General features: G+C 38.1%; 1 protein-coding gene across 1 annotated transcript; it reads right to left on the bottom strand.

Moving 5' to 3' along the window:
- Window positions 1-8,143: 8,143 nt before the first annotated feature.
- Window positions 8,144-15,313, bottom strand: LOC104221201 (protein COFACTOR ASSEMBLY OF COMPLEX C SUBUNIT B CCB3, chloroplastic). Its single transcript, XM_009772198.2, has 3 exons — window positions 15,210-15,313; window positions 15,057-15,109; window positions 8,144-8,972 (listed from the first exon to the last, which is right to left on the bottom strand). The coding sequence occupies exons 1-3, from the start codon at window positions 15,250-15,252 to the stop codon at window positions 8,433-8,435; spliced, it is 636 nt and encodes a 211-aa protein (XP_009770500.1). The 5' UTR covers window positions 15,253-15,313; the 3' UTR covers window positions 8,144-8,432.
- Between the last annotated feature and the right edge of the window lie 6,692 nt (window positions 15,314-22,005).

The following is a 22,005-nucleotide window of genomic DNA, read 5'->3' as shown; positions in this document are numbered from 1 at the left end:
ATGAATTGAACAAACAAACTACAACCAACTACGACGTATCACACAAATTAAATGCAATAAAGAAGCTAAACAAAGAAATTCAAAAGCGAATAAAATAGTTACATGATAACTCACTAATCAAATAGCAAGTAATGATAGTTCATAAATAAAGGCACGGTTGCAAAGAATCAATTAACAATTAAGGCACGTAATATATAAGGCGAGAATTCAACAAGTAATTGCAATTAATAATTAAAGCATATAAGAGTAAACTTGACAATAAAAGATAGAACATGTACTAAAAACTTCAAGTAAAGAACGTAAGAGCAAGCCTAAGAATAGAAGATATAACATGAAATGACAATTTCAATTAAATGCATGAAAGAAGCCTCATTGTCTAAACTGGTCAAATATCACATATAAGCCCGTATACACACTCGTCACCTCGTGTACACGTCTTTCACATAATTCAAATAGTACCATCAACCCAAAACGTAAGGTGTAGCTTCTCCCACATAAAGTTAGGTAAGATACTTATCTCAATTAGGCCAAATCAATACTCAAAATAGCTTTTCCCTTTAAAATTCACCTACGCTTGACTCAAATATATCCAAAAACGACTTATTAATATCAAACAATGTAAAAGAAACCAATTCCAATTAATAAAGCTATGATCTTTATACAATTTCTCAAAAGTCAACAAAAGTCAACCCCGGGCCTGCACAGTCAAAATCCGAGTCGAAGGGTAGGTCTCAACTATCCATCGCCCTACGAGTCCATATATATTATTTTATTTTCAAATCCGAGTCCAATTCTACCCTCAAAATCTCAAATTTCATTTTTTAAAACATAGACAAATCCCCAAAATTTCTCTTAGATTCTCATGAATTTGATGTAAATCTTGTATATAGTCATGTAATATAATTGAAAATTGATTAAAATCACTTATCCAATAGTTTGGTATAAAAATCTCTCCACAAAATCACCTCCCACCGAGTCTAGGACTCAATATATGATAAAATGAAATGAAGTCCCAAAATACAAAATATATAACCAGGTACAGATGTCGCATTTGCAACCTAGGGTTAGCAAATGCAATTGCGGAAAAAGGGATCGCAAAGGAGAACCCAGCCAGACCTGCTAATGGCGCATTTGCAACAATAAACTTCGCAAATGCGAAGTTGTTTCCCCCAACAGCTCGTCGCAAATGCGACTCTAGTGCCGCAAAAGCGAAACTCTAGTCTCCAACATTGCGATAGAATCCTTGAAAATTCGAGATCCCTTCCCCAGCAGCCCAGATTCGCAAAAGCAAGGATGTCCTCACAAATGCAGTTGTCACATTTGCGACCAAAATATTGCAATTGCGATGGAACCAGCACCAACACTCAAAATTCTACAAAACCAATCCGAAACTCACCTGAACGCCCAGAGCTCCATACCAAACATCCATACAAGTCTAAAAATATCATACAAACTCGCTCGCATGATCAAAACACCAAAATAACATCTAGAACCACAAATCGGACATCAGACACATGAAAATCACAATGAATTTCAAGAATTGCAAGAAACACAACCACGCGTCCGATTTCTATCAAACTAACTCTGAATGACACCAAATTCTACAGACAATTTCTTATTGACAAAACAGATCTATTCCAAGTCCCGAAAGTAAAATTTGAACCCGATATCCATAAAGTCAAACCATGGTCAAACCAAAGAAAATTTCTAAACCTCAAATTGCTAATATCGCCAAATATTGCCAAAACCTTCTAGAAATATCCAAATAAAGATCCAGACATACAACCAAGTCCAAAAATCACCATCCAAACTCCGATCCGAGGCCAAATACAGAAAAGTTAAAATTTGTTAACTCTTTCAACTTCAAGCTTCTCAAGCGAGAGTCATCCTTCTAAATCAATCCCAAACCACTCAAAAAACCAAAGCCGACAATACATGCAATTCATAATACACCAGGCAAAGTTACCCATGACCTTAAACTGCCAAACTGGATGCAAATTCTCAAAATAACTGATCGGGTCATTACACACAGTTCCTGAGCATGTTTGGTACATTGTCTCAGACGGGATTGATCCCAGTTGCTAGCTATGTCACAAGCTGGGGGAGGATCTCAGATTCCCGTCGCTCGTACTCCAGAGCAGCGGGCTCACATTGGTCAGGTTCAAGGTGTTATGCCGGTACAACCTGTTATTTTGCTTTAGCTTGAGGTCAGGCTAGAGGCATCATAGGAGGAGCAGAAGAGGCTTGAGAGGTTCAAGAAGTATGACCCTCCTACTTTAAGTGGAACATCTACCATTGATGCACAAGGTTTTCTAGAGAAGTGCCATCGAATTCTCCGGACCATGGGTATTGTGGAGGTGAGTGGAGTTGCTTTTACTATATTTTAACACTCAGGAGCAGCGTATCGGTGGTGGCAGGCTTACGAGGAGGATAGGCCAGCTGATGCATCCCCACTCACTTGAGCTCAGCTTATAGAGAAATTTTTGAGGAAGTTTGTATTCCTCAAACCCTTTGAGATGTATGGCTCACAGAGATCGAGTAGCGTGCTAGGGCACTATGACAGTGTCATAGACACCATTGGATTCAGCGAGTTGTCTCGACATGCACCTACCTTGGTTCCTACAGTGACAGCGAGAGAGAGAGTCAACAAATTTATTAAGGGGCTCAATTATGGTCTTAGATTCAGCATGGCTCGATAGTTGGAGATAGATACTCCATTTCAATAGGTTGTAGAGATCGCTCGAAAGATGGAGGGGGTGCGGGGCTAATAGAGGGAGTACAGGGATGCTAAGAGGCCTCGTGGTCTGGGAGGATCTATTGATCCCTTTTTAGAGGCATGATGCATCATGGTAGAGGCTTTGTGGGTCAACCAGTTCAGTCTACACTTCAGGTTTCACGTGGCACTTCAGATATCCATGGGTCCCAAAGTACCCGTTTCGGATAGCTTCCACAACTACGTCAGTAGAAAGGTTGCTTTGAGTGTGATGATATCAAGCAAATGATGAGGGACTGTCCCAGACTTCAGGTTGGTATACCACAACAAAGTATTTATGCTATGGGTTCCGCTCCAATTGCTGCTATACCTGCACCACCAGCTAGGGGTGGAGGTCAAACGGGTAGAGGTCGTCCTAGAGGAGAAGGCCAAGCCCATTGTTATGATATTCCTGGTTAGACTGAGGCTGCTACACCAGATGATGTCATTATAGGTGGTTTAGTTTGTTTATGGATATGCATTAGTATTATTTTTATTCAGTCCCAATTTATTGGTAAGATTCCTCCTACCTTGCTTCATGTCTGGTTGCGTTTTATGATTCTTGTACTTTGTTAATGTGTTTACGCCAATTCTATTATGATAGCTAATGTCTATAATTTTGGTTTGGTTGCTATTGAGGGTCATGAGGCTTGAGGTGGACTTCCTGTTAGTTAATACAATGAGTTTTGATGTGATTTCTAGGTGGTTTGACCACGACTTGTGATTTTGGTGCTTTACAAGTATGGGAAGTCTGTTACATGTTGTGGTTTTGGTTATACGGGACTGAGTTAGTAGATTATTTTAGTTGTTGAGATGTTTATCTTCCGTGTGATTCCGAGTTGAGGATGGACCTGGTGTTCTTTGTGGATAGGTATGTTTGTACCGAGCTATATACCGAGGTAATGTTATGTTAGGGTAAGATTTGTTGTGATTGTTGCGTGTGTCTTATTTCTTCTTTGTGAATTGGATCCGTAGTATGATATCGATGGGGATTTATACCTGTTGGACTTGTTTGATAGTTATCTCATATGTTTCTTTTTCTATGTTCAGTCAAATTCGGGTTGTGCTTGTGGGATTGGATTGCGATATATGTGCCCAACTGGCGTTTGACGTGACTTATTGGTCAGGTGAGTACTTATGAGTTTCACATGTTTCTTGCATCATTATCAGTGTTGGGAAGGATTGGAACATGGTTTTGTCAATATGAGATTATTTACCAGTACCAGGTTTGGTAATGGGCAACTATTATGGTCATAGTTATTGCTTGGCCATGTAGTGATTTGTTATGTCATGTGGTTATATCTTGTGGATGTATGGATGAGCCGTTACAACTAGTTGAGGATTTTACAGTGTGTTTGTTAAAATAGGTCCCTTGATGGATGTGGAAATTTGATTCTAAGGCTTATCAACATGAGTGGAAGGAATAATCTTTGATTGGGATGATGTTATCAAACTTATGTGGATTGGGGGTGACATAGGATCACCTGCATGTATGTGTATGGAGAGTTTATATGGTGATTTTAAGGCTTTGGAAAGACTCTTGGCACGTTCGAGGACAAATTTTTTTAAGAGGACGTAACGACCCGACCGGTTATTTTGAGCTTTAGCATTCCGTTTAGTGGTTAGAGGTCTTGAGTGGCTTCATATTATGTTTTATGACTTGCGTGTATGGTCGGATTCGATCTTCAAATATTTTGGGATTGATTTGGATGAGTTATTTTGGACTTGGGCGTACTCTCGAAATTGAATTCAGAGGTTCCTAGGTTGATTTGGAATGTTTTGACGAAAGTTGGTAATTTGAAGGTTTAGAAATTTCTTAGGTTTGACTATGGTTTGACTTTATGGCTATTGGGTTAGGATTTTGGTTTTGGGACTTGAAATGGGTCCGTTATGCTATTTGGAACTTGTTCGCAAAGTTTGGCGTCATTCCGAGTAAATTTGATAGGAATCAGACACGTGATTGTGGTTTTAGAAGTTCTTGAGTTTCAATGTTAATTTCATGTATTTTAGAGGTGCGATTCGTGGTTTCAGATGTTATTTTGGTGTTTTGATCGCGTGAGCGAGTATTATATTTTTATACTTGTGTTGATGTTTGGTGTGGAGCCCCGAGGTCTCGGGTGAGTTTGGGACGCGTTTCAGGGTGTTAGAAAGAGTTTCAAATTGCTGATTTCTGGTCAGGTGTAGCAGGTCTCACAAATGCGAGATATGGTTCGCATTTGCAAGGGGGCATCGCTTTTGCGAGGTCTGGGATGTTGGCTGTTTTCGCATTTGCGATAAGGGCTTCGCATTTGCGATGTAGCTTTTGCGAAGCTTTAGTCGCATTTGCGATAATGGATGGGCAGTGGCTAGTTCGTATTTGCGAGCTTTCTTCTGCATCATCGATGGGCCATGCTTCGCATTTGCGAAGATTTTGTCGCTTTTGCGATGCCTAGGTGGGCTTGGCAATGTTCGCTTTTGCAAACAATGGGTCGCTTCTGTAGTGGTCGCATTTGCGAATCCTGGGTCGCAAATCCGACTTCTGCAACTGAACATAAGGGTTGACTTACAAGATTTTGGGTTCATTTTTCATATCTTTGAACCCTAAGCTCAATAGGAGGAAATTTTGAAAGGGGATCACCTACAATCATTGTGTAAGTAGTATTAATCAATTTCCAACTATATTTCATGATTATATATGAGATTTAACATCAAATTTGTGAGAAACAAAGTAAAATTTTTTCTATGTTTTGAAAAATAAAATTTGGGATTTGAGAGTCAAATTGTACTCGGATTTTGAAACAAAACACATATATAGACTCGTGGTATTATTGGTAGCCGGAATCTACCTTTGAATCCGGATTTTGACCAGGCAAGCCCAGGGTTGACTTTTGTTGACTTCTAGGGAATTGTGTAAAGATCATGACTTTATTAATTGTAATTAGTTTCTCTTGCGTTGGTTGATATGATTAAGTCATTTTTGGTTAGATTTGAGCCGTGAGAGGCGAATGTTAAGGGAAAAACTATCTTTGAGTGATGATTTGACCTAGTTGAGGTAAATATCTTGCCTAACTTTGTGTGGGGGAAACTATTCCTTAGGGATTGATTTGATTGCACTATTTTATACGTGGAAGACGTGTACATGAGGCGATGAGTGTGTACACGACCTTATATGTGGAAACTCAATCGGTTTAGACCCTTAGTCTTCTTATGTACATTTAATTTAAGTTGCCCTATCATGTTATATCCTCCAATGTTAAATTTACCCTTACATGCTTTATTTGAAGTCGTTAGTTCATGTTCCATCGTTTATTGCTGACTATACTCTTATATGCTTTAATTGAAGTTGTTGCCTCTTTTATTGTCATGTTATTTCTTTCATAGTTGAGTTATTCTTATTTAAAGTCGTTGTTACATGCTATCTCTCTCATTGTTGATTTATTCTTTTTTGAAGTCGTTGTTACATGTTATCTCTCTCATTGTTGAGTTATTCTTATTTGAAGTCACTATTACTTGTTATGTCTTTCATTGTTGAGCTTACTCTTTTGTTTTATTGTGTTGTTGTAATTCTTGTGTTGATTTACTTGACTTACTCTCGTGTTATCGTTTTTGTTGTTGTACTCAGTGTTGTTGAGACGCATGCCATGCGTGGTTGTGGTATTGAAATTATTGTTATGAAAATGTTGTGGCATATGAGCACATGTGAGAGTTGTTATATTGTGTTGCTATGTTATCTTTTGGCACATGTGGGATTGTTGAGAGGATTGTCGTGGTATTTGCACGTGAGTTGTCCATGCTATTATTATTATTGATATTTGCATATGCGGCATGACAAGGTGGGCCATATATGTTGGGTTTGCACATGTGATGAGACAAGGTGGGATAATTATCTATGCGCGTGTGATGAGATAAGGCGGATATTTACTTTATTATTGCGTACACGGCGAGACAAGTGTGCTATATCAGGAATGATTATAATGGCCTGAGGGGATTGTTATTGATGATATTTGTGCAGTGGTGTGACCTTCTTGTGTGTCATGCATATTGGGGGTTTTGTGGTGTTATTTCCAATGCGCTACTCGTTGTCTCTGATTTTACCTGTTGACTTGAACTTTGATAGTTCACTTGCACAAGCATACACCGTAACATGTCCCATATATCAGTCCAAGAGTATGAATTTTGATGTTTATTGATCATGTACTTGTATTCTTGTATACCTGCCTTTTGTGCTTGGATTGGATTGTTGGCACTTGAGTTGCCTGTGCGGATATGAGGTATTGTTATTATTGGCACATGAGTTGTCCATGCATAATCGAGGTATTAATGGTATTGGCATGTGAGTGGTCGGGGCAGCACATGAGTTGTCTGTGCTGTTGTGATTGATAATGTGGGCACGAAATGCCAGGTGATTATGATTCGTGATTTGGGACCCGTGACTTGTGATTATGAGGTGTAGTACTTGGAATTGATTCTTGTGTAAACATTGCGAAAGAACGGTTGATTATTTGGTTGTCATTTGTTTTCCTTAATTGTGTTCTGATTACCTTGAGGCGTTATCACTTGTTTACTCCTCTTTGTTATTGGTTGCTTCTACTTTTCGTTTGCTAACGCTATATTGTTATTCTTTTCATGTTTAGCTTTATATTGATATTCGTTCCTCTGTTAATTTAGATTAATACTTGCACATGTTATGATATCTAGTAGGTATCTCGATTGTACCTCGTCACTACTCCACCGAGGTTAGTCTTGATACTTAGGTACCGTTGTGGTGTACTCATGTTACGCTTCTGTACATCCTTTATGCAGATCCAGGTACCTCTGAGCGTACCGATCATTGGCTAGATGTTGGGAGTTGCTACAAAGACTTCAAGGTATACCGGCCACTACACTCGCAGGCCTCAGAGTCACCTTCTAGATGCTTCACATTGTTACTGTTTACTTCTATTCGAAATAGTGATGGATTTGATATTCTTAGCTACTCTCAAAAAAGCTTATGACTTTGTACTACCGGTTTTGAGATATTATAAATATATTTATGGTTGTTGGCTATGTATGGCAGTTGTTGATTCCTATTTAATGGTTAAATGATTTAGATATGATAATAATTCAGCATATGTTAGGCTTACCTAGTCTTAGAGATTAGGTGCCATCACGACATCCGAATGTGAGAATTTGGGGTCGTGACAAGTGGTTAAGGGTATTATTGTCATATTATTATATATTTTTTGTCAACTGGCTATCAATTCAATAATTTTTACAAATAAGGTACAAGTTAAAAGGTGTTACAAATATAGAGTACGACTGCAAATAGCCTTTTATTAGGTGGGAGAGCCCATTCGGCCTGTAAACCCTTTAGTATTTCTCTCTTCAATCAATGAGAGGACAATTGGCACACAACACTAAGATACAAGGCATTGACAGAGACAAAGGATCTTTTAAAAGAATATGTTCTATGAGCTCAGAAGAATGTACACAAGTGCATGGATGAACCATAATATACAATTAGCTGCACCGGCTCAGATTGTACACAATGTGGATCCTATTAACTTTCAGCTGGATTTTAAAACTACTAGATACAAGATCATACATAAAATTGTACAACTGCAAGACAGAAGGATTTCTCTATATCACTCCCTTTCTCCAGTAAAGAACTGGTGATGGAAAATTCTGAAGGAGAAAAGAAATTTGCAAATTGCAACAAGAGCTAAACCTGTTTTTGAGATAAGAGGACAAGCAGACCTTGAGGGCCTAGTAAAATCTCATTAATGAAACTGACTAATCCAAACCAAACGACAGGAGTTACGTCGACTCCAGCGAGAGGAGGAATCAATTTTCGTGTTGCACCAAGAATGGGCTCTGTGGGTGCATAAGCTATGACATACGGGAATTCTCCTACTGGAAGCTTAGGATACCAGGACATGACTATTCTCAAAATGAACAGAAACGAAAATGCTGATAGGAAGGGGCCAAGAAAGCTGATTGCTAGTTTTGCTGTGGCAGGGTCTAAATCTAACAGTACCAATCTTTGCATCAGCGGCAATGAAGCATCTGAGGTCTCAATTGCGCTGCTTGCCAGTACTTTAACAACCTCTTCTGAATTGAGAGGACTAATCGGAACATTTCCATTTGACTGCACCAATTCAATAGTCGCAGACACTGAGCCGTCCAGATAAGAACATGCTCTGAATTTTGTGTCTCGACAGCTTTGGATATTTTTTCTTCTCATGGGTATTAGGAAGTTTCCCTGCAAGAGATAAAGGTCCGAAGTTCATGAACTGTGGAAAAGTAAAATAATGGCAGTCACAGAAACAAAATGAGATCTAAGCTAATTGGTATATACTGAATAGAGTTAATATCACTCTTTCTTCTTCTTCTTCTTCTTCTTCTTCTATATGAGAACAATGACGCATACCTACAATTGAAACTACATGTGATCAAGTCTTGCTTACTTTAGACTAAAACCTGTGTGCTAGGTGGGAAGTTCTTCCTAAGTAGTAAGTTATAGACTACTAGGACGTAAGAATGAAATATTCAGCCAAAATGACAGTTACTGATGATTTTCTAGAAATAATACTGTTTCATAATTCCATGACAGAGCTATCAATTAGGAACAAAAATTGAAGTTTACAAGTCGCAGCCAACAGAAAGGACAAGAGTTCTGAACATTAACACGTAGAAATACCTAAACAGGGAGTAAATGTTAGATATATTACAAGAACATCATTATGTTTTAGCATCTGAGCCTAAAATATCTTTCACAGAAAATTCCCTCCCTCTGCTTGTGAGCAGCCATCAGTGCTCAACCGACTGATACAACAAAAAATCTGAAGCTTATGTATAAAGTCCTTAATGCAATCATTGTTATTTACTGAGCATCTAGAGCAACCATGAGTCAGATGTTATTGAGACAAGCAGTCAGAGGTGGATCCAGGATTTGAAGTTATGGGTTCCTACTACGATCTCAAGTTAATATACTGTCACTGGGTTCTCAGTCAGATATTTGTAGATATTTAGTAGATTTTTTAATATAAATACTGCTGTATATTCAAAAAATTGAATAGGCAACAATAGACTAGTATTGTAAACCTCTATAACCAACATGTTATTTTTTCCTAATAATCCTGGCAATGGTAATGAAAGGCAATTCCCCCCATCATTGGAAAATACTTACATTAGACATTATAAAGACAAGCTTGAATTCAATCTATACTTTCTAAAGTTTAACCAACTAGGTGACTGTACTGCTATAATGAAACTAAATTGTTTTCTAATATACCTTTTTAACTAAAAATTACGAACTCTCATTATGTGTAACAATGGTTAAGAGAAGAAATGGAATGAAATATGCGTCATTTCCTATGATCAACACATAAAGCATACCTACAATAGGTACTAAAGTAAAATAAAGGGAACTCAGAGAGGTGATAGAAGCCTAAAGACCTCTGTTAGATATGTACATAATGTAGTCTTGTCCCACATTGGAATAGGAGTAGTATGTCCTTGTATAGTATAGCTATAAATAAGGACCTCTTGTATTGTATTGAACACACAATATCAATATATTATATTTTCTCCCGTGCCTTCTCACATGGTATTAGAGCTATCGTGAGAGATTTATCGCTGTGCATAAATTCCAGCGATTCCGGGAAGTGAAATCAGTCATCGGAACCCTTTTTTTCCGGCGATTTTTCAAAGTTGTTTTGCATCTGCTTTGTCTCGGTCAGTGTTGTGCAAAATTCAACACTACCACAAGAGTAGTCACTGTCAGGCGACCAAACCCCAGTGAAAATCTCCGGCTGTACTGTAGCTGTCGGAAGAAACTTTTCCAGCGAATTTCCGACGTCGCGTGGGTGGCCATTTTTTGGCGACGACTCTTCATGACAGATTGTTCCCCTTGCAATTCCGAGCCTACCCATTCAGGTTATACCAAATTCCGACCACTTTTATATTTTTCCGACGTGAACAGTGAATTAAGAAGTGGACTGCCGGCCATTTTTTGAAAAAGTTTCTTCAGAGCAGTTGGGTCGTTTGGTAATTCCGATCCTACCCCTACTGTTTTTATTTCATTCCGACCACTTTGAATTTTTTCCGGCTGCTACAGTATTTCTGGCGTAACAGTGTTTTCCACGCAGAACAGTGTTAAGTTTCCGGCGCAGAAACAGTGTTTTCTTAGCGATTTCTTCAGTTTTCCCAAAGGAGTTACTAATTTCCACTATTTCAAGTTAACCCTACTACTATTAATTGTAGCGACATGAGAACCGATACTTCGAATAGTCGGATGGTTTCTTTAGCGGATTATTTTGAGTTTCTTCAGTAGAAAGCAGGTAAGCAGACATCTTCTGAGATAGCTTCCGTTGTTCAAACAGGTAATAGCGTGACTTGTGTCTCTCAATCTTCATCCTCTGAGTCTTGGGTCATTGATTCAGGTGCATCGGATCATATTTCTGGTAACAAATCTCTTTTCACTACTATTTCGTATTCTCAATCTCTTCCAAGAGTCACAATGGCCAATGGGTCTCAAACCATGACAACTGCAATAGGTCAAGCAAGCCCAATTCCTTCCTTACCTTTAGATTCAGTTCTTTATGTCCCTAATAGTCCTTTTAATCTCATAGCTGCTAGTCGCCAAGCCAAATCACTTAAATGTGCCGTTTTATTTCTTGATGATCATGTTTTTATACAAGAACGCAGTACAGGGAGGATCATTGGTATCGGGCGTGAACCAAATGGACTTTATTACCTTATCCTTGCTAAATCACATGGACTCACATCTTGTCTTCCATCACCAACTTGTCCCGTTACTGATTCACCAGCTTTATTACATAAACGGTTAGGACATCCCAGTTTGTCAAAACTTCAGAAAATGGTACCTGGTTTATCTCACTTGTCAGCTCTAGAGTGTGAGTCATGTCAGCTCGGTAAGCATACTCGCTCTCATTTCCCTCGACGTATTGATAATCGAGCAGAGTCACCTTTTACTTTAGTCCATTTAGATGTTTGGGGTCCTAGTCGGGTTAGTTCTACATTAGGATTCCGCTACTTTGTCAGCTTCATTGATGACTATTCTAGGTGCACCTGGATATTTTTGATAAAAAACCGATCTGAGTTGTTTTCTATTTTCTAGACCTTTCACGCTGAAATTCAAAATCAATTTGGGGTTTCTATTCGCACATTTCGTAGTGATAATGCCCGAAAGTATTTGTCTTCCCCATTTCAGCAGTTTATGAAATCTCATGGGATTATTCATCAAACATCTTGTCCGTACACATCTCAACAAAATGGGGTAGCTGAAAGAAAGAATAGACATCTTATTGAAACTGCTCGTACCCTACTCATACAATCTCATGCTCCGTCGCGTTTTTGGGGATGCAGTTCTTACATCTTGCTATCTTATTAATCGTATGTCATCTTCAGATATCCAGAACCAAGTTCCATTCTCTGTCATGTTTCTCCACTTACCTTTGTTCTCTCTTCCACCCCGTGTCTTTGGAAGCACTTGTTTTGTCCATAACCTTACTCCGGAACAAATAAGTTAGCTCCCCGTGCTCTTAAGTGCGTATTTCTTGGTTTCTCGAGAACGCAAAAGGGGTATCGATGCTATTCTCCTGACCTCCAGCGATACCTTATGTCCGCTGATGTTACCTTTTTTGAAACCCAATCATACTTCACAGATCCAGGTAATCATTTAGATATTTCTGAGGTACTACCAGTCTCTTCTTTTGGAGATTCAGTCACTATCTCCCATCCATCTTCCTCTACATCTCCAGCTCCACCATTTATAGCTCCCGTTCCACCATCTATAGCTCCAGTTCCATCACCTATAGGTCCAGTTCCTCCACATAATCCAGTTCAACCTTCTGCAGCTCCGCCACTCTTGACTTATCATCGTCGCCCACATCCAGCATCAGGCCTAGGTGATTCACGTCCTGCATCAGGTTCTGCACCTACTGCGGACTTGTCTCCTCTTAGTCAACCAATTGCACTCCGCAAAGGTGTACAGTCCACACTTAATCCTAATCCCCACTATGTTGGTCTAAGTTATCATCGTCTGTCGTCACCTCATTATGCTTTTATATCTTCTTTGTCCACTGTTTCTATTCCTAAGTCTACAGGTGAGACACTATCTCATCCTAGATGGCGACAGGCTATGATTGACGAGATGTCTACTTTACATGCGAGTGACACTTGGGAGCTTGTTCCTCTTCCTGCAGGTAAGTCTACTGTTGGTTGTCGTTGGGTTTATGCAGTCAAAGTCGGTCCAGATGGCCAGGTTGATCGACTTAAGACTCGTCTTGTTGCAAAAGGATATACTCAGATTTTTTGTCTTGATTATAGTAATACTTTCTCTCCCGTGGCTAAAGTAGCATATGTTCGTCTTTTTTTGTCCATGGCTGTTGTACGTCATTGGCCTCTTTATCAGTTAGACATTAAGAATGCTTTTCTCCACGGTGATCTTGACGAGGAAGTTTATATGGAGCAACCACTTGGTTTTGTTGCTCAGGGGGAGTTTAGTGGTTGTGTATGCAGATTGCGCAGGTCACTATATGGTTTGAAACAGTCCCCTCGAGCCTGGTTTGGTAAGTTCAGTACAATTATTCAGGAGTTCGGCATGACTCGTAGTGAGGCTGATCACTCTGTATTTTATCGGCATTCTGCTCCGAATCTGTGTATTTATCTGGTGGTTTATGTTGATGATATTGTTATTACTGGCAACGATCAAGATGGTATTACTAATCTGAAGAAACATCTCTTTGAGCACTTCCAAACTAAGGATCTGGGCAGTCTGAAGTATTTTCTAGGTATTGAGGTCGCTCAGTCTAGCTCAGGTATTGTTATTTCACAGCGGAAGTATGCCTTAGACATTCTTGAGAAGACTAGAATGATGGGTTGCAGACCTATTGACTCTCCTATGGATCCGAATGCTAAGCTTCTGCCTGGACAGGGGGAGCCTCTTAGAGACCCTACGAGATATAGGAGGTTGGTTGAAAAACTGAATTACCTCACAGTGACTAGACCTGACATTTCTTTTCCGATGAGTGTTGTAAGTCAGTTTATGGATTTTCCCTGTGATAGTCACTGGGATGTAGTTGTTCGTATTCTTCGGTATATAAAGTCAGCTCCAGACAAAGGATTACTATTCGAAGATCGAGGCCACGAGCAGATTGTTGGGTACACAGATGCTGATTGGGCAGGATCACCTTTTGATAGACGATCTACATCTGGATATTGTGTTCTAGTAGGAGGTAATTTGGTCTCGTGGAAGAGCACGAAACAGAATGTAGTTGCTCGATCTAGCGCAGAAGCCGAATATTGGGCCATGGCTATGGCAACGTGTGAGTTAGTTTGGGTCAAGCAATTGCTCAAGGAGTTAAAGTTCGGAGAAATCAGTAGGATGGAACTAGTGTGTGATAACCAAGCTGCTCTTCATATTGCGTCAAATCTGGTGTTCCATGAGAGGACTAAACACATTGAGATCGACTGTCACTTTGTCAGAGAAAAAATACTTTCAGGAGATATTGTTACAAAGTTTGTAAAGTCGAATGATCAACTAGCAGATATTTTCACTAAGTCTCTTACTGGTTCTCGTATTAGTTACATGTGTAACAAGCTAGGTACATATGATGTGTATGCACCGGCTTGAGGGGGAGTGTTAGATATGTACATAATGTAGTCTTGTCTCACATTGGAATAGGAGTAGTATGTCCTTGTATAGTATAGCTATAAATAAGGACCTTTTGTATTGTATTGAACACACAATATCAATACATCATATTTTCTCCCGTGCCTTCTCACAACCTCAAATCTATCATAAGATTATAAAAGCTATGGAATATCAAATCTTGCAATTATTATAAGCAGAAACAAATCACAAATTTATTTTTATATAGAACAAAAAGCAAACCAATATTATTCTTTGTTCCATCTTAGAATAAAATCAATATCCTCAGCTATGTTGAATAGATCATGAGTTATTCTCAATTTCTTTCAAAGCCGTGTTGGAAGAATTGGCCGTCTTCTTCTCAGTTTATGCTGGCACTGGAAAAGTTTGACTGGAATGGAGCAAAATTTCCTTTGGAGAGTTTCTTCTTCTTCTTTTTTTTTTAAAGGAAAGGAGTTTTTAGATTACGCCATGTATTTTCAATATAGAATTTTCCCTCGCTAAGCATGAGTTATTCTGCTTGCTAAAATTTGTAAATAGATTAACTGCCAAATAACATAGAAACATAGACTATCAGATAAGCTCATTCACATAATACAGCAATGCCCTTCCTTCCAACAAAACACACACACACACACACACAGTGAAAGAGGTAGTGAAGGAACTTACATAGTCACATGGAGTCCCATTCGTATGTGGGTGTAACAAAGCAGCTGGGTATCCTAAAAGGGAAAGAAAGAGAGAGCAATCAATAAAGACTGAAGTTTTATTTATTTTTATACAAATGAACTGAAATTAGAGTATAAAGAAACTGGAACTTACCAATGGATTGAGGTGGGCTGGGAATAAGAGAAGATATAGCCATATCTGATGTCTCTCACACAGAGAAGATGGGAAATGAGCACACGTTATCGTCAACAAAGCAGGGGAAGGTTAGGACTTAGGGATATTAGAGAGTGAAAAATGCATAAATGGTCCCCTCCCCCCCCCCAAAGCTTGTATATCGTCAACTTGGTCCTTAGGGTTTTGATAACTTCAATTGGATCCTTAACATTTGGCATTTTATGTTCATTATGCCCCTGATCTTGCCTTCTGGTTCACTCACATGGTCTACGGACCTCCCTTTGGATTCCGTAACACTAATTAACCATCTTATGATTTACAATAATACAAATATTCTTTTTGTTTTGAATATTCCTTACGATTTTGATAACATCATTGTATCCGTAACTTTCATGGAGCCTTATATATGCACTGGTCTATGCTAGATCTGATATTATTTTTGCGGTAGGAATGCTTGATAGATATCAAAGTAACCCTGATCTTGATCATGGGGAAGCTAGTAAAAAGGTTTTAAGATATTTGCAAAGAACCAAGGATTTTAATTAAGCTCACATACAAATACTCTGACTTATTGGAGGTGATTGGATATTCAGACTCTGATTTGGGAGGATGCAAAGACACTAGTAAATCTACTTCAGAATATATTTTCCTTCTTGCTGGAGTCGTTATATCTTGGAGAAGTGTCAAGCAGACAATTGTTGTAACATCCAATATGGAAGCTGAATTTATAGCATGCTATGAAGCTATATCACATGCGTTATGGTTGAAGAACTTTATTTTCGGCCTTAGGATTGTCGATTCCATTTCAAGGCTATTGAGAATATTCTGTGACAATTCAACTACAGCGTTCTTTTCTAAGAACAATAACGTGGCAGTCGAAGCAAACACATCGACATAAAGTACTTGATGGTTAGAGACTATGTCAAGAGGCAGGATGTGAGTTTTGAGCCTGTTAGTACTACTTTGATGAATAATTGCTGATCCTATGACTAAAAGTCTGCCGACTAATATATTCAAGGATCACGTAACCCATATGGGAGTTAGTAGCTCAATTTAGTCTTATTTTGCTCTCTAATAGTTTGCCTAGACATTATGTTTATTTTAATATACATGACAGCGCACACTTGATTTTTCATGTATTATTTTGTGATCATTGGATTAATAAAATTGGACTCTAAATGACTTATATTAAGTTCATTCATAAAGGTGTTGACACTTTATTAGAACATATTGTACATTGTAATACATGGAAGGATTATTTATTTAAGAGCATGACCGCGATGATTCATGTAATGATATGTTCTAGGCTTCTAGCTAAACTGATTGTTGCATAACTTTTAGTTGAGTGATAAAATCTACAAACATATTATTATGTTTCTCTTATAAAGGATTATCTGATTTTAATATGTGGGCCAAATGGAAGAATGTTAGAATACCGTCTCTTCTAGATACTTTTAGTGTGACCAACATATAAGATAATAAATCCCAAGTTGATAATATATCAGATAATATTCTGTAGTTATGCATATATGGTAGTTTCTTTGATGGAAAGAAATAATTTTTATTAGGAGTCCCTACGACAATTATAATTTATGGAGAAGTCCCTCGGTCTAAAGTATTTGCCTAAGAGTCCCTAGCATACCTATAATACGCATGTGACTCCATCAGACTAGCATCACACGATAGGCACATGCTAGAAGGCTTCCTAGGTTTTCTGCTAAAGGTTTCAAAGACGATTCTTTATAACGCTCGAACAACAATGGCTGAAGGTACGTCCTATTAATATTTCGCTGCGTAGGTTCTGTGTATATGTGTTTAAATCCTACAATACACACATGACAAAACTGTGTAATAACACTCTATTACACCCAAATCTAATTATAAGATGACTTTCCAAATATACCCTTATTTTTAGTATAGTGGACAAGTAAACTTGAACGGAGAGAGTATTACATTTTCATACAATCGGCTAAGTGTTGGGGCCAAATGCACACACAAGTATACAGGGTCGTCAAGTAATAAAAAGTCGGATATCGAACCTACGAGGACTTGTGATTAACTATTAACTATATTGGACTATCCTAAATATCTAAACAAGAATTAAACCTAGAAATATTTGATTCTAAACTAATTAAATAAAAAAATATAAATAATAAACCTTGAACAGAGGAAGAACAAATTTTTATGTTATCAATATAATGAAAACGATCTAGGGTCATGGGCTATCTAATATTCCTATTGTATTCTTCAATTGAATTGAATAAATAATTTATCTAATATTTTGGTTGACAGAGTTAATATTGCTCATAAGAATCTGTTGAATTCTTACTTGCCTATTCAAGCTAACCTAGCGCCTATATGTCTATGGAGTTAGAATCAACAAGAATGCATTTATATTTCCTGTACATCAACCAAGCAAGGGAATTAAGTATATGTCTTTTCTAACCGCGTATCCATTCCCCGATGCCCAGGTTCAAGAACTTGCTCTACTCAATCCTATGTGCAATCTAGAATTCCCACTTTCGAGTTCAATTCTAGATTCGTAGATAATATTCAATTGGTGATCAACCAATTAAATAATTAAGCGCAAGATTGAATAAATAAACTAATATGACAATCGAGTAATCAAAATCAATGTTCAAATAACAATAGTCATGAAAGAACCACAACCCTAGAACGTGAAGTTTAGCTCCACATAGACATAGTGCCAAACAACAAATCATACAAAGAAACATAAGAATTACTAAGTTTGGTGGAATAAAAGATGAAACCCGGCCTCCACGGCGGCTCTGTGCTCTCCCTAGGTCAAAATTTTGTCAAAAGTTAGAAAAATAACGTTTTTACATGTATTTATACCAAGTAGGGTCGGGCCCAGATGAAAACATCTTCTGCTGCATGAAATAGGACTCTGGCTCTGTAAAATTTGCATAGGCGTGCTGCATTGGGCGACGCGCCACACGGTGTGCTTGTGGGAAACTTCAGAGAGCATGCAATTTGAGAGCAACATCAATTTACAAAGCCACGGCGCTCTATGTGGCGTGGCTGTGGAAATTTGGAAAAATATAAAATATGAAAGTTGTAGAACTTTTAAATAGCTTTCCAACGATATATTGTGGAGCCCAAACGGATTTCTGAGTGAAAAGTTATGTGTATTTTACTAGACAATGCATAGTATGCCTGCTTGATTCTTCGTTTCGTTCTTAAAGTGCATTATCATCCGTTGATCCCCGAACACGATCCCAACTTAATCCTTGGGCTTTTACTCAGACTTCAAAGCTCCAGAATAACTTGAATTCATTTCATAATATCTACATAGATCGGAATCATTCCTACAAGGCATAAAATATACATTTAGTGCAAAACACTAACGATTAAAACTCAAACTCAATTAAAATACAATAAATTAAAATGTAATAAGCGATTAAAATACATAATTATAGCCTACCATCAGTAAGACGTTCCCCCGATCGCCATGCGTTGCGGGAAGCCTCTTGAACCCTCAAGAATCTCCCACTTTGCTTTCCCAGATTTTCAATTTAGTCAAAATCATCCTAATTGTTTCTTTTCATCTAAATTGCTTCTTTTCACCTTAACTGCTTCTTAAACATCATAAATCAACTATCAGCCTGATTTGGTAACTTAACCGCAAACATTCAAAGGATATAAAATTATGGAATAAATTATACCACAACATAATACATCCAAAATCAGTAAAAGAATAATATCGTGTTAAAAGCATGTCACAATAACAACTTAAAAAAAAGAAGATACATGTACAAAGTGTAATATAGTAATTGTTTTTCCACAAAAATATCCCAAGGTGTCCACATGGTATCCATATGTTTTCTATGCGTCATTTGGTACAAGAAATCTAATTCAGTAAAATCTCAATTTTATATTTACTATTTTGGATGCTGATATCACACGGGTCACGACCATCGTGTTATAAGTTATATATATGTCGACTTTTGTCTTTTTTCGTTGACCCCCTTTTTTAGTGGTGCAACATAAATTTGATATGATATATTTGATTAAAGAATGGGTTCATTGGATAGTTTTATTTAACATTATTCTAGTAAGATATCTTATATCTTATCAAACAGATGGTCTATATACCATGAGAAAATTTTCACTTCATCAATTTTTTTAAGGAAGTGAGAAGATTTCTGGCCAGAATAATACATATTTAAAGTTGAAATTGAGGTTTGAATAATATTTGTACCTTGGCGGGAGTTAAGCGTAAAACGGAAAAGTTAGCAGAAATAAAAGATTATATCAATGAAGGCTATCTCTGCAAGTTATATTCTTGATATCTAATCTTATTGTACATGCACTCGAGAATAAATATTGAAGTTTTCTATTCTGCGGTACTATCTCTTGTATCAATCACTGAAAATGTTAGTTCCAAATTCAGGCGGTTGACATAGAAACCAATTAACTCGTTGCCTTCAAATCCTCGTCGTTGAGCAACACGTTCTATCCAATCTTCATAAAATCCGAAAACTCCATTGATGTCCTTTTTCAACTTGAAGATATGGTTAGCTCCTGTGTCTTGATCCCAAATAGGAATCATGACTTCGTCTTCTTCCTTTACAATCACAGCCACAACAGGATCTAAGTTCTTGAAAAGGTATTCCAAATCACTTTCACTAAATCTTATACCTCTAAAATCCTTCGTCAGCCATTTCACTAAAGGAAACTCATTATCAACTTTACTCTTGCCTTTCTTCCAGAACATTTTGTATATTTTGGACGTATGATTTTTGACTTTGGGAGGTATATATAATCCTCTCGACTTTGACTATGGAGGTAAATACAATCCTTTAGATAAACAGATTATCATTATGAGCTTATCCAAATTTTCCTTTTTCTTTAAACATCTCTAAAAACATTAAGAAAATATATCCTTCTTTAGATTGCATCAAGAGGAGATTAAGTAAAATTAAGTGAGCTTTTTCTTTATATGTTTTGAATCTAAAACAATTTAATGTTTTTCCTTATAAGGAAAAATACAAATTTCCCCTTAAACTTGTCCTGAATATCCATTTCACACTTAAATTTCTAGGCGAATGTTTACTCCCTATTCTTGTCCAAAGTATATCATGTAATACCACGTAATATCAATAACTAATTTGGAACTTGTTTGAAGTTCATAAATTAATAAATGATTAACAATAAATAGAATACAATAAATATGAGCAATAAATAAGATAACGAAACCAAGAGAATGTGTTAGAGAGTAGAAAGAATATTCTAGTATATTTAGTATGGAGCAACAGATGTTTACAAAATGACAAAGGTCGCTTTTATATAAGAGGGAGAATCCCAACATAGTACAAATACATTAATTACAAAGATATGAGGTTGATACAACCATTAAATGCCCTGATTCACCTTTTGGGCTAGTCCACTAGACGTGACCTGCCATATGCATGTGCCTTGGGAACTCTACCTTGATCCGCCAAGACCGGTAATTCACAATGTCTCGGGACTGGTCATTAGTTATACTGTCTCAAAGTCGAACTGTCTTGAAGTCGATCTGTCTCGAAGTCGATCACTGGAAGCCTTCGACGATGCCTTGATACCCGTGAAATCAAGCCGTCGATTTCCACTGTATACAGATAGTCCCTGCGTTTTCTAGAACAAAGTGATAGGAAACGATTTTGAGCTCCTACTCCATAAGCATCATCGCTATGATTTCAGCCTATCATAGCATTAAATGCCATACTTCAAAAATCCGTGCAAGGGTTGCCGTCAAACACAACTATCGAGAAGCCCACAAACCGCTATTGGCTCGTCCTTTCCGCTGCCCACACGACTCCTATAAATGCATCAATCGTTTGATAATTCATACTTTCTCAACATCTTCAAATTTTCAAGTCCAGATCCATCTCCCTTCACATTTTTTTTCTTCTTCTGTTCTTGACCCTTTGCCTACTTTCTCAGAAAAGCTTTACCATCACCATGGCTAGAACTTCCAAGACAGTTCCTCGAAAAGACGAGGCTGCCTCTTCATCTCGAACATCCAAAGGAAAACCCAAAGTGATATCCACCGTTGAGTAGTGCACTCATATTAGGTTCGACAAGATGAACGATTTCACCATCGACAAACCTTCATCTACACCGGGCCGATGCGAACATGTGTCCCGGTATATTAGCGTAGTGACCGATGTAAAGAAAGTGAAGAAAGACTGCCGTTGGGGGAAGGCAGTGCTGGTTGAGATCCCCTGCTCTAACAAGAGCGTAACAGATCACAAAGCTGGTTTCCTTTATGTATATACTTACCCGTTCACTTTGGGTCCGATCGACTCTTCCAACCCTTCTTCCCCGGAGATAGACTCGGTTATTCTCGATTTCTGCGGCAAGTACTAAGTGATGCTTGGTCAAATCTATCCATCTTTTTGGAGGATAGTCTACATGCTCCGCCACTGCTCCAATGGGGCCGAGGGCGAGACCTTTACCCTTGACCATTTGATTAGATTGTTTAGCCCTCGATTTTATCTAGGTTTGATTAAGCTTCACCATCGGTCCAAAAAACCATTTTTCTCGAGCACTGATGAGGACAAGGACTGAGGGTGGATGAACAAGTTTGTCCGAGTGAGGACTTCAGACATTATTTCGGCCGGGAGGATGCCATTCCCGAAGAAGTGGAATATATAGCGTAAGTACTTTTCCTTCGAACATGCTTTGTGATCTTCTTACCTCTCTTCCGAAAAATGACCCCCCCTTGGTTTTTGCAGCTACCGCTTGGTACCCCGAAGTGGTTCAGGATCTG

The sequence above is a fragment of the Nicotiana sylvestris genome, chromosome 4, assembly GCF_000393655.2.
Source record: "Nicotiana sylvestris chromosome 4, ASM39365v2, whole genome shotgun sequence".
Classification (NCBI taxonomy): Eukaryota; Viridiplantae; Streptophyta; class Magnoliopsida; order Solanales; family Solanaceae; genus Nicotiana; species Nicotiana sylvestris.
Note: the sequence above shows the minus strand (reverse complement) of the source record. Positions and strands in the feature narration are given on the sequence as shown.